Genomic DNA, 13,157 nt, shown 5'->3' with positions numbered 1-13,157 from the left:
ATTATTCCACCTCCAGAAGACTACATCCTCTTTAAGTCTCTTCTCCCAAGCTGAGTTTGTGGCAGGTCCCATGTTTCCCTTCCCTTAGATGCTTGTTTGTCCTAAAATTATGATGACTTTGAATCAAAAAAGGGGGACCTTGCCTTTGTTCCCAATACCCACTTCTATTAGAGTCTGTGAGAAAGAGTCAGAGTGCTCAATACCAGTCTTGGGGGAGGAGAGGAATTTATTGGTTCTTCCTCCAACCAACACACACCCATTGTGTATCAGCTGTAAGCGGGCACAGCCCCAGGCAACCTCCCCCCAACGGCCCTGTAGCCCCATGCAATGCATGAGCAAAGCTCTCCTGGGTGGAGAGGAAAGGAAAGGATGAGCAGCAAGGAATGTTCCCCCACCCCACCCAGAGCCAGGAAGGAGAGGGTTTCTGGTCAAGGGGTATTCAGCAGATTTTTCTTGCCAACTGTTGCAAGGAGGCGGTGATGGAAGCTGGTCCAATGCCATCCAGAAGCTTGTGGCCCTGGATTCACCTGGGCCTAACGGGCTGTGAGGGTGGCACAGAACCTAGTTCGGAGCCAAGTAAGGGTGGTGACGTCAAGGCTCAGAGCCTGCTTTCTTGGCTGCCCCCATTGACACTATGAGGGCGGGTAGCTCTTTCTAGCCTACGGCCAGACAGAAGGCGGCGAAGAGATGAGCCAGAACTGAGGTCCCCACAGCTTCGAAGGTGGAGGCTTTCACGTCCAGGCCGGCCCCAAGGGCTTCGTTGTACCTAAAAGGGGGGAATGGAGGGTGGAATCAGACTATAGCAGCGGTGCTGGACTAGGAGGTCAGGTCTGTGTTCTTTTGGAGGAGCAAACTTAAGGCTGAGGCATGTCAGAACAAGGCTAGACACAGCTCTGTCTCTGGTATACTCAGAACCATATGTCAGTGTCTCAGGGGACAATGGGGGGGGGGATGGAGAGGAAGCAGCAGGAGCATTTAGCATGGTGCCTGGTACACAGTAGGTGCTAAATAAATGTTGAGTGATTTATTGATTAGAAGGTCTCAGGGCCTGTCTGAGAGAGTTCCAGGATGCAAAGCCAGGAAGACAGATAAAACATAGCCATAGTCCCTAGATTGTCAGGACAGAATTTGGGGGTGTGTGTATATACAGTGCAGGGACGGGCATACAGAAGGCTATTTTTTTAAAAACCTCTACTTTCTGTCTTAATATCAACTCTAGGACAGAAAGTAAGGATTAAAACAAACAAACAAACAAACAAACAAAACAGCCCTCTGTATACCCTAGTATCTATTCAAGGACAGAAGGGCAAGTGACTTGCCCAGGGTCTCATAGCTAGGAACTGTCTTGAGGCCTTATTTGAACCAGAGGCCTCCCAACTCCAGACCTGGCTCTCTACTCACTGTGCCACCTAGCTGCCACAGAGAGCTATTTTTTTTTTTGCTGGATGAACTCCCATCGATTCATACCTGCTTATGACCATGGACACCATGCCCACTGGACTCCTGTACCCTCCTGGATATCTGGAGGAAACGAGTTACTATGCCACGTCCAGGCCAACTGCCCTTCAAATCCCCCAATGAGTGGGCAGGTGCAGGCCCAGAAGGCAGAGGCACCTTTCGCCAGGTGGGCACTGGACGCCGCTTCTCAGCTGAGCGGGCACGTAACAACTTGGGGGAAGGGCAGGGGGCAAGGCGGAAGAGGCAGGCTTCAGAGCAGAGCCCTGCAAAGCAAGAAGGACAAAGGATGGACAGTGGTCACCCAACGAGTGATGAGCCCACTCTCCCCACCATGCCCACCCAGAGCCCAACTTGTGTCTTGACCTGTGTCTGCAGAGGAGAGAGAAGCTGCTTCCTCCTCAAGCACTTTGGTATAAAGGTCCCTGAAATCAGCTAGACAGGGAGAGAAGTGGAGAAGTAGATACTGAGGGAATTCTGCCCTCACCAGCTGCCAGCCCCATTCACTCCGCTGTCCTGACCCACTAACTTGAATAGTCCTCAGCCCCACCATTCACAGCACTGCTTCCTTTCCAAGCTCACCTTTGGCCTGCCCCTCCCCTATAAAGTGCTCCTCAAACTTCCTCCACTTACTTACAGACACTAGACCCCTCCCCAGATGCTAATCTTACTTTCCTTGGCTGTCCACCCACTCCCTCCTGTGCTGGACACCAACCCCGCCTCCTAACGCTGTGGCCTCAACCTTCCCCCTTCCCACTCCAATCTGCCCCAATTCCTACCCATCAGGTGCCTTACCAGTCTCACTGGAGGTGGCGATGCCTGGGTCACTATGAGATCGAAGCAGCAAGGCAGGAGCCGGCTGAGGAGGCCGGTGCCCAGGGGGGGTGAGAGAGCCTGAGCTGTCACTGAATCGGCGGACAGGTGGCCGGGCTGGAGGTGCCTCTCCTCGACCACCTCCCCGAGGCCCCCGTCGACGGATTTCTGGGAAACACGGCCCAGCCCAGGGTGGCCAGCCTTCTAGCCGGTGGCAACTGCGGGCAGCAGTGGGGGCACCCAGTGTCGGTGGGGCTTCTGGGGCAGAGCAGGAGTAGGATCGGGCAGCTCGGGGTGGTCTTGGGGGCAGAGGGCTATCTTCGAAGGGGCCCCGGAGCCCACAATCCAGGCTGAGGCAATAGCCAGCCCGGCTACGCTGGATGGATCGGAAGAGGACATAGTCCACGGAACGTACAGAGCCCTGCAGCTCCAGCAGGCAAGAGTCCTCAGATGGGCTAGAACCGCCGGGGAGGTCTCCAATGGCTGACAGCACTAGGGACCCACTGTCCATGGACACTGTGGGCACCAGGCACAGGTCCCACTCAGCCCTAGTCCCAGCCTCAGGATTTCCCCCTGTCTACCATAATCACCGTCAAATAGCCCCATCCCAAGGAATTCCATTTTCATCCCCCCCTTCACACTCCAGAACAGTGATGTTAAGCTCAAATAGAAATAGGGGCTTCTAAACCATACATAAGAATCCCTGTGGGCTTCATGTTGATGATTTTAAAAATGTAACATCCACATTATATTTTATTTTAAAGAGCATCTCCCAATTACATTTTAATCTGCTTCTGCCACACTGGGCAGGGGTCTGCCTACTACCCGAGGTCTTTTGTGTTTTGACACCTTTGAATCAGAAGGAATACTCTCAGATCCATCAATCCCTATGTTTTCTTTCCTTTGGTCCCATGACTCCTAGGTTAGGCTCCTTCTTTAGCCCTGACTTCATGCCTGGCAGTTAAAATTCTGATTCTGGACACTATGGTCACTGACTTGGGCTTTGCACCCCCCACCCACCCCTTGGGAAATATCGTCAAACCCATCAATCTGGGGAGATACTGCCTCTCTTGAGACACCCCAACCCATTCTCTCACCATCCACAATGGAAGCCACCCGATCACAGATACAGGAACTATCGTGAAGCTGTGGATCAAATAGTGTGGCCTGTGGGGAAGGACAGGGATCAGGGGCTAGCTCCTCCTTTCATTCATCCACCAACTATTCACCATGAAGTGGAAAGAGATTTGGAGGCTAATCCCAGTTCCTCCCCTAACTAGAGGCATAATTTGGGGCAACGGCCTTCCTGAGCTTCAGTTTGCCCAGATTGGGAAGGGTAACTCCTGCCCTGCTTTCTGAAGCTGCTGTGAGGTTTAAATGAAAGAAATACGTGAGAACTTTTGGTGAACTACAAAGTACCACGGCAAATTTATTGGCATTATTACTTCCTGGCCCTGAGCCTCAGCCCTGCCCTGCTCTCCACCCTTAGCTCTTTCTAAACCCCATTCACACTTCACCTGGCTATCTCCTCGAAGTCCCATGACAGCCTCATAGGATGGGGGGCAATCGGTGGGATACAGGGGCACTGGGCTGTCCATAGATCCATTGTAGGTGATGCTGAGAAAATGAAGGAGAATGTCAGCCTAGAACCCTCCTTCCCCAATTTCCTCCCTCCCTCTGTTGCCCCTAACAAGTGATTCTTGGCCCCAGCCCCTGGCCCACCTCTGAGCATCAGTCTCTGAGCTGCAGGTATACTCTGGGGGATAATACGGAGGTGGGGGCACTGGGGGCACAAACTCTTCCAGGTCCAGCATGGTGTGGAGCAGAGGAGCTGGGGGAGACACGCAGCCCAGGGGCCCTAGAGTACCTGAAGCTGAGTGCTCAGGGGCCAGCTGGGAGGGGGAAAGAGAGTTTGGTCAAGAAGGATCTCCCGTCCCTGATCCCTCCTTCCTCTTCGCCCCTCCTTCCTCTGGCCACCCCCTTCCCAGCTCTCTACTGCTGTCCCCACCCTCTGGAACCTGCTTAGATCTGCTTAGATAAAAGTGAGGTAATGTATGTAAAGCAATCTGCCAACATTGGAGTACTTTATAAAGCATTTTTATTGTTGTTACTGTTAGCTCCACACCCCAGAGTCTCTCCCCACTTGGCTCCCCAACTCTCCAGAACATGCTTCCTTCAGGCAAACACCACCCCAGAGCCAAATTTCAACCCTCGTGGCCATATCTTCCAGCACCCAGAGCCTCAGCCTACCTGTTCTTCCTAACCTGAACTTCCATACCTTCCTCTAACACCAACACCAAGCATACACTCCTGGCCTCCTGCCATCTTCTCCTGGCCCTGGAGCCCTCCCCCTCCACAAACTTCCTCCTTTGCCCCGTCCCCATCATCTCACCGTATGTACAAGGTCGAGAGAGAATATCTGGATGCAGCAAACAATAGCAGAGAGGGCACAGACAATGGCAGCACAGACAGTGAGGCCACAGACACTGAACAGGAGGTTCTGAAGAAATGATGGAGGAAGGTGAGCCGGGTGCACTGGAAGGGCAGGGTGGGCATGCAGGAGTGGGCAGATCAAACAGCATCTCGGCCCAGCTCACCCCTAGTACTCTGCGCATGGGAGTGGTGTGTCTGAGGAGAAGGATCGGTATCCCTGTAGATGGGCATTTGAGAATAGAGGAGACAGGTGGGCACGGGGCCTAAGAGAATGGTACGGGGAAGGGGCAGGGAGACGTTCTCTTCCCAGAAGGGAAGCTCACCTTGAGAGCCCCTAGAGCATCAGCACAATTTGTGCTAAAGGATATTTTCAGCTCCTGTCCGGAGTCCCTGCAGGGTCTGGGCAAGTGAAAAGAGGGGCAGCAGACACAGACCTTTCCTTCCTGGTTTGGGGGGGCAAAATTGGAGAAGTGTGAGGTAGGGGCAAAACCAGGTATCCAGCCCCCTGGACGTTCTTGGTCTTTCCTCTTCTCCTCATCTTACCATTGAGCACTCTTGGAAATCTCGTGCCAACTGAGCATTCTTACAGGAAAGGACGGAGCCAGCCAGGCTGAGCATGACACAGAGCACGGAAAGCAGGGAGAAGAAGGAGATCTAGGGGGCAAGAAGGGTAGTGGGCTGAGAGCAGGGGCTGGTACCACAGGTGTTCCCAGGGGTTTACCTCCCAGTGGATACCCCTGAGCTAGGAAATGATTCTCCATTCTTGATGAGGACCAAAAGGTACAGCCTACCCACCAGGCACTGTGGAGGTTATTTCCTCTCTTAGAGGACATGAGTGGACATCCCCCCATTGGGCATCACAGAGTCCTAAGTATAAGTTGGTTTGAGTGGGCTCTGCTCCCCTTGTACCTACCACTAGAGTGAATGGTCGCTTCCATGATACGATGCCAACTACCCCTGAGAATGCCAGCTGGAGACAGAGTGGGCAGAGGCTCAGGCACAACCTGATATGAGGGGGACATTTCCAACCCCTTCTCCTCCCCCCTTCCTCAGTGCTGACCCAGCCAGGGATGGAGACAGAGGGATCTCAGGCGTGGAGAGTTATAGGTCAATAGGGTAGGAGAGTGCCCCCTCCTCCGGGTGTCAGGCAGTGCCATGAAATAGGAAAAGGTAACTAGAGGGGAAGATATTTGGGATTGGAATTCCAGGCTGGGGGAGGGGACGGTGGGGGAAAAACAACAAAGGACGGCTCCTTATTGGCCGGTACTCACCGAGAAGCCAGCCCAAGATGGGTAGGACCTCTTTATGTTTTCTGTGGAGGTGACTGAAGAAGCCACCATGCTGAAGGTGACCACCAGGACACCTAGTATCACCTGGGCCAGCCCCAGTGTGAGCAGAGCTTGGAGCCAAGGCCTGTGGAGCCGGAGATGGGTGAGGCCTCTGGTACTCGGTCGGCTAGTCAGTGAATGGCTTGAATCACTAGGTGAGGGCATTGTGCCCACCCCCCGTGGAGCCTGCCTCTGTTGCAGTGCCCCCTGGCACCTGAGGGCATCTCAATTAAACCCCAGGGCCACTCCCTTCTTCTCTCCTCTTGCCCTCCCCCCCCCACTCCCACCTCTTAGCCACGGAACCCACCCCCTGCCTGGGTCCCAAGGTACATGGCCCAAATGTTGCAGCTGGAGGAATGTCACAGGACACTTGAAGCCACTGGGGTGGGGTGGGGGGAATCTGCTTGTCCCCCAGGGACAAAGGTCACGTGGGGGCAGCAGGAGGCTCTCTCCCCACAGCAGGCAGGGGGTGGGCACAGTGCCCAGGGGCAGCTCGGAGGAAGGGGGGGCACCGGTTCATTTCATCGCCCTAGGTACGGGGGTGGGGGAGGGGTGCAGGGAGGGGCCAGGTTCCCCCAGGGAGGATAGGGAGGAAACGCTAGGATGCTAGAGGAGTGTCAGCAGGGACAGGGAACAGGGTACAGAAGAGAGTCTGGGGGAATGGGGTTGGGGTAGAGAAGTGGGGAGGGTCGGGTGGGAGGGATTGGGAAGAGACTGGAGATGCAGCTGACTGCTGAAGGATGCTTGCGAGCAGGGGAGGTTGGTCGGGTCTGTAAGGTCTCGAGGCCTTAGTGGGGTGTCCCTTAGAGGTCCGGGCTTCTCGGCGGGGTCTGGCTCCGCTGCAGTGCCATCTCCCTGGGCCGTCAGCCCAGCTTGGCTCCCCGGGTTCCTGGCTGCAGCAGGTCTAAGCCCGAGGAAATGGGGGGGGAGGGGGAATGGGGGATGGAGAGGAGGGGCGGGGTGAAGAGGGCTAACGCTGTGCAGCTTGGGAGTTGTAGTCCGGTCCTGGAACCACTAAGGTGGGGAGGAGGGCGGGGCCGGCTAGGCACCCTCCTCCCCATTCCCCCAGCTTATTCCGGTTTGGTGGGGCCCATCCCAAGTCGGAGCCTTTCACTCCGGACCTCCCACTTATCATCCCACTTATCTTCACAGCCCATCCTGCCCCACCCTACTCCTTCCCTCCCCCAGGGAGAGAGCTGGTTCTGGGCAGCTGCGGCTTCTCGCAACCGGCTAATGGAAGGTGGAGGGTGGGCAGGGCCCTCCCGGCAGAGTGGCTTTTGTGTGCCCGTCCTAGCCCGGCCCCTCGCCGGCCTCTCCCATTAATACGAAGTACCTGGCGGCCCCATCCTTCCCGGTTCCTAGTCTTCACCCTCAAACCCCTTCCTTCCCGATGCCCGACGAAGACCAAGACGCAGAGGCTTGGCTCCAAGTTCTACTTTCCTTTATTTAAATAACTTTAGCATTGGCCTTGGCTTGGCACAGCAGAGGGAAAGGGGGCGGGAGGAGGAGTGTCCCAAGGTGGGGTGAGGGAGCAGCAGCTTGGTGAGGCCTGGGGTGGGAGGCTGGGCAGTGGTTGGGGCTGGGATCAGTACCCCGGGGTCCCCTCACCCTCTTGGGTAGGCCAGTTCTCACTGCCACAAAGATTAAGGAGAAGAGACAAAGAATAAAAACGCTTGTCTCTGTCCAAAGTCAATCCTAGGGAGAGATGAGAAACAGGGAAGTAAAGCCAGCATCATCCAGAGCTGAGGTTGGAGTGCACCACTTGGGGAAGGGGGTAAGTAGGTGAGAAAGGGGAGGTCATGGGGCCCGGAAGGCATTGTTGGCAGCACCCGCAGCAGCATTGGCAGCAGCTGTTCGGACTGCAGGGTTGGAGAATACACCGGCAGCAAATTCCTGCTGGGCCTTCTGGAAACTGGCACCGGTGCGGCGGTACAGGGAGTGGATCTGGGGATCGTGAGAAAGGGGAAGGGCTTTACTATGGTGACCCATCATCTGTCCCATCATTCATCCCCACCACCCAGCTAACCACAACTCTTAGGAACAAGGTGGGAAGGGGGACCCAAAAGTGAGTGAAGCTCCTGTTAAACTGAGATGTCCTCAGGTGCCCCAGGAGGCAGACCAAGCCTGCTCACAATGAGACTAGCTCAAATGAGGACGGGCACCTTGATGGCTCTCCCAACAAGGGTTCACCAGCTTCTCTTCTTTGGCTCCCCTTGGCCTCTTCCATATCTAACAACTGGCTCAGGATCTGTTTCATATTCAAATCCATTCAACAAAAATTACCCCTACCATATGCCAAGCGTTGGGGGAGACACACAGGTAGGTTAAGACCCAGACCCTGCTCTCCAGTCACTATATGTTCAGCAGCAGTCTATAACCAGCCTGCAATTAAAATGCTCCCGATCCCTCCTCCCTTCACGAAAGCCCCCCATGTTCCTCTAACTTCCCACACCCAGCCTCAGACCCCTGACCCTCCTCACCCGCTTCAGCATCACAATGCCCAGCACAGCGATGCCAGTGAAGAACAAGGCTACTAGGAGCATGAGGACAGCCACAACTGTGTTCAGCTTCAGCATCACCAGGGCAGAGATCCAGCCACTGCCATCGGATGGAGGAGGAGGAGGAGGATGAGGGAAACACATGTCATAGCTCAGCCCCCAGGGCTTCTCTCTGGGCCTCTGCACCAGTAGTCTTTCCAGTTTCCCATCCATCCTGGTCTAACTTCAGACCCCTCCAGCACTGTAGACCCATGATTCCAAATATGTGACAGCTCTCACACTCTTTCCTCCTCAGTCTCAATGTGTTTAGCAATTTCTCTTCTATGACCTGGATTGTTTACTTCAGAATGTTCTATTCACTCTCACTGCTAGATCTCTCCTAGTTCCCTCCCCACTCCTCTTTCTCTAACACTATCTTCTTTCTCCTTGCTTAAATTCCTTATTCTTTACTCTTCTTCCAGGAACCCTTTCCTTCCCAGGCTGTCCTTCTTCTCATTGAGGTCTAAAGCACTCTGGTCAATTAAAAAAAAAAAACAACTCTTACCTTCTGTCTCAGAATTCATCCTGTGTATTGGTTCTAAGGCAGAAGAGCAGTAAGGGGTGGGCCAAGGAGGTTAAGTGACTTGCCCAGAGTCACACAGATAGGAAATGTCTGAGGTCAGATTTGAAGCCAGAACTTCCAGTCTCTGGGCCTGGCTCTCAATCCACTGAGTCACCTAATGGCCACCTCTGATCAATTTTCTGACTTTGTCTTAGGAATTCACTCGGTCTCCCTTGATCAAACTAGAAGCTATCTAGACCTTAGCATGGAGCCTGGCACACAGAAGGTACTTAATAAATGTTTATTGACTGAAGGGACATCATCTTCTTTCTCTGGATTGCTTGCTACTTGACAAGAGTTCTAATCATAGGGAGAGAGGGTGGACAGGCTAACCTGAATCCTGATGTTGGGATGCCAATAGCCGCCAGCACGTATATCACGTCCTGGACGAAGAAAATGAAGAAGAAAACGAAGAAATTGAATGAACTGTCACTCCTGCAGGGGAACAGAAACAGAGAATTGGGAGGGAGAGATGTTAGGCATAAGGGGGCAGACATGGGGGGGACATCTGAAATCTTTCCTCTCCCTTAGTCCCATCTTTGCTTACCTGAAAGCTTTGTACATAGGGCGGTACCAGCAGACAAAGGAGCAGGGTGTGAAGAGCAGGGCCCAGAGGATAGAGAGCCCAAAGCTAGAGCCACTGGAAATGGGGGTCACACAGAAACAGGCCAGGCAGGCAAGGAAATTCAGGAGAAGGGCCACAGTACTGCCTGGGGTGGGAAAGGAAAGAGGACAGTATCAACCTACATGAAAATAAAGTCTACCTCAGCACTAATTACCCAAAGCCCTTCCATGGGGCGAAAAAAAGATGCTAAGGAGATGTTAATCAGCTAGCTCAGGCATCATCTATTTCATGAAGCCTTCAGAGTTCTAACTAGGGGAAAGTTCGTTTGATTTAAGCCAAGCAGATAGTAGGCACTTCATAAACGTTTGTGAAATTTAAGTGAATGAATGAACAAATATCTATCCAGCATTCCTGTGGCAGAAGTTCATAAAAAGGAAGAGCCTATTCTTCCAGAAGCCTCCAAACTAATGGCAGAGACAGGTCAAGCAAATAACAAATATATGTGATCACCTGTGGAACTGTACTTAGGGGAAAGTGAGTGGGAAGTCAGAGATATGCTGGCAGGTTGGAGAATGGGATCTGGTTACAGTTGTGAGATCAAACAAGAAGGTTTCCTGAAGGAGATGGGCCTCAGAGATATGATGGCAAATTAGTGAGAGGCATTATATGACAGATAGGAAGAAGTTGTTCTAGGTATATGAGGTGGCTTGGAAGCAAGAGAGGGAGGTTTCAGGCTCTTTTTTTCTTCCTGAATTATTCCTCTACATAAATAAAGCTTTATGGTTCCCCACTACTCACACATCCAGAGGTAGTACATAGTAGACACTGTCTTCTGGAACTCCTGGGGAATTTCCATGGAGATGTCTTGGAAAAAGCAGGGTTGGACAGGGCAAAATGAGGGCAGTGGGGGCCAGTTGTTCTGTCGGGCTGCAAGGTATAGAGAGTGGGCAGGTAAGGAGGATATTGGAAAGCTATCAAAGGCCAAGAATAAAACAGATGACAACTCTCTATTTTCCATCAAAAGGTTCCAAATCAGTCTTATAAAGGGTGCCAGGGAGGAAGTGGTAGGAATGGCATTCAACGGGAAATAACCCCATCTCCTTTTCTTGATCATTTCAAAATATTATAAGGCTTTACTCCCAGCCTGCAACCCACAAGAGCTGGTATGATTTTTGGTTGTCATCACCAAGGACCTACTGGCAGAACCCCCCAGGGCTGCATGTCGCAACTCCCTCTCCCGACGGTCTAGTTCCTCTGCCTTTCGATTGAGCTCCTCCTGCCTTTTCAGAAGTTCTGCTATGGCTGCTGCAGCTGAAGCCTACCCAGAGAGAGAAAGGAGGAGAGTGAGTCAGTCTTCTTATCCTATATGCTAGGGATGTCTCTGAAGGGCACTGCCCAACCCCCAGGTACCTCTTCAAACACAATACCTGAGTGTTATAGGAGCCATAATTCTTGGGTTCTGTAGGGCTAAGTTTTCTGGAGGGCTGCTGGTGGGGCTGGACTGTAGGTGGAGGCAACGGGGCAGGTGGCTCATAGGATGGTGGTGACTGTTAAATAAACAAAGAATCTTGGAGCTAACCTTAGAAATATTTTAATCTCCCAACAAACACAGAGTAAGTACTGTGACTTGGATGTGGCAAAGACTCAATAAATGACTATGGAATGGAATTAATTATAGGAATCCTTTTAAAAATATCCCTGACAGAGCCCCCATCCAGGAATGGGAGGGGAAGGGGGACAGTAGAAGAGAGCTCTACTTGTTACTTCTTTCCTGCTCTGAAGAAAAATAGAAAAATATTAAGTCATCTGCTCTGATTGATTCTCGCATTCCATCTGAGCCATTAGGCATGGGCCCAAGGCTTCTTCCATCCATTCTTTTCCATCTTACCCTACTCATTTCCTGAGACTTGATTCTAACTCTCTAGTAGACAAACAGGCTTTCTATTATCCATTTATTCACTCCTTACTCCTGTGTCTTGAGCCTAAGTACAGTCTGTTTTCCTATTATCTTCATTCACTGCTATCCTTATCCTCCTCCATTGTTACCATTCTTCCAGGAAGCCTCCCCAAACTGACACCATTAGCTCAATCTTTCTTCATTCTCTCCAGAACTGATTTCAACCTTAACTCCTGTGTTTGGCCTTTATAGCAAACTATGGTATGACTCTAAAATAAAATGAGCAGCTGTCCCCTACTTCTCTGAGAACATGATCTAGTAGACTGATATCTAAGATAAAATTCTTTGTAAGGTTCCTTCCAACTCTGAATACAAGAGAAATTAAACTGGGTGGGTGGTGTTTTTCCATATCTCTCCAGTTATTTCCTATGATTTCTTCCCATGCATGAAGTTCAGAATGAAAAGAAGTCTATGTCTTTACCTCCCATTCTAGAGTTAGATCATATCTCCCCATCCCAGGCACAGACTCACCTCACGGTTCTCAAAGGGGTTGTAGACATCGAGTGTGGCATACTGGGGGCTGGGTCGGTGCTGGGTTACAGCTGGGTCCTAAGAACAGAAACTAAGGACTTAAGGTAGAGTTAGGGAGGCAGACGGGTTCCTGGGAAGCTCCCCATCCTCACCAAAGGTACTGGGGGAAAAGGGGGAGGGAAAGGAAGTCAGGCCCCAAGCTTTTGGCAACTTTCCTGAAATTCTGCACCCCACCACCCATCCTCCCCAGATATGAGGAGTCTAAGTTGAAACATTGTACACCGCCTCCCCACCCCCAGTCCTTTGCCGATAGCGCCCGAGGCTAGAGGGGAGGATGAACCCGGCTGCTTGGCCACCCTCCACGTGTCAGTCTTCCCCGGGGTTCAAATGTCACCGGGTACTGAGGGTCAGAGGCCAATGCCTGTCACCTGGAAGGGGTTGTCAAATTCGTTGGGTTCGGCGAAAGGGTTCCCACTATTTTCGTTCAGGGCCATGTCGGATGGTTTGGCCTCGGCCTCGGCGTCAGCCTCGGCCTCGGCCTTAGCGTCAGCCTCGGCCTCGGCCTTAGCTCAGCCTTCTGCTCCTTCTACCCTCTTCCGCGGCGGCGACAGCTGCTCGCGGGGATTCGTCCCTCTCGGCCCGCCCCACTTCCCGGGAGCGCTGATAGGCCAAGAAGACCGGAAGAATCTCGGGAATCCCTGCTGCAGAGGGCGACTACGCATGCGCTGGAGTCCAAGGCGGAAACAAAGAAATACCATTGGTGAAGCGTACTCCGAACACGCCCCATTACCCATGTGACTGTCTCTCAATGAGGAACTACATTTCCCAGTAGGTACTGCGCCAAAACACCCTATGGGTTCCACCCCTGCCAGCCCTGCCAGCCCGACTCAACAGTTTACCAAGGATATCAACCTCTACTCTACAAATGTAGTTAACCAGCTGGTTCCTGCTCAGGCCGTGCCAAACCCACTGCCCCGCCCCCGGGGTTTTCCACCTCTCCAGCGTTAGCATCATTTACAGAAGCTGCTGGGCTCAA

At 52.6% G+C, this 13,157-nt stretch overlaps 2 protein-coding genes across 5 annotated transcripts; both read right to left on the bottom strand.

Moving 5' to 3' along the window:
• Nucleotides 1-206: 206 nt before the first annotated feature.
• On the bottom strand, nt 207-6,194 carry FAM189B (family with sequence similarity 189 member B). 3 transcript variants are annotated; one of them, XM_044672203.1, is made up of 12 exons: nt 5,973-6,194; nt 5,615-5,671; nt 5,245-5,355; nt 5,025-5,144; nt 4,661-4,768; nt 3,991-4,160; nt 3,786-3,885; nt 3,366-3,435; nt 2,251-2,784; nt 1,822-1,890; nt 1,468-1,721; nt 207-766 (listed from the first exon to the last, which is right to left on the bottom strand). In XM_044672203.1, exons 1-12 carry the CDS (start codon nt 6,192-6,194, stop codon nt 599-601), a joined length of 1,983 nt encoding a protein of 660 aa, XP_044528138.1. In that variant the 3' UTR covers nt 207-598. The 3 variants fall into 3 exon arrangements, with proteins under 3 accessions (XP_044528138.1, XP_044528139.1, XP_044528141.1); XM_044672204.1 differs by lacking the exon at nt 5,615-5,671 and adding an exon at nt 4,287-4,289; XM_044672206.1 differs by lacking the exons at nt 5,025-5,144; nt 5,245-5,355; nt 5,615-5,671.
• A 1,259-nt stretch (nt 6,195-7,453) lies between these two features.
• SCAMP3 (secretory carrier membrane protein 3) lies at nt 7,454-12,724 on the bottom strand. Of its 2 annotated transcripts, XM_044676468.1 has the most exons (9): nt 12,550-12,724; nt 12,122-12,199; nt 11,121-11,240; nt 10,891-11,011; nt 10,492-10,620; nt 9,676-9,838; nt 9,462-9,563; nt 8,510-8,627; nt 7,454-7,973 (listed from the first exon to the last, which is right to left on the bottom strand). In XM_044676468.1, the coding sequence occupies exons 1-9, from the start codon at nt 12,613-12,615 to the stop codon at nt 7,827-7,829; spliced, it is 1,044 nt and encodes a 347-aa protein (XP_044532403.1). In that variant the 5' UTR covers nt 12,616-12,724; the 3' UTR covers nt 7,454-7,826. The 2 variants fall into 2 exon arrangements, with proteins under 2 accessions (XP_044532403.1, XP_044532404.1); XM_044676469.1 differs by lacking the exon at nt 12,122-12,199.
• Between the last annotated feature and the right edge of the window lie 433 nt (nt 12,725-13,157).

This window comes from Gracilinanus agilis, chromosome 4 (genome assembly GCF_016433145.1).
Source record: "Gracilinanus agilis isolate LMUSP501 chromosome 4, AgileGrace, whole genome shotgun sequence".
Classification (NCBI taxonomy): Eukaryota; Metazoa; Chordata; class Mammalia; order Didelphimorphia; family Didelphidae; genus Gracilinanus; species Gracilinanus agilis.
Note: the sequence above shows the minus strand (reverse complement) of the source record. Positions and strands in the feature narration are given on the sequence as shown.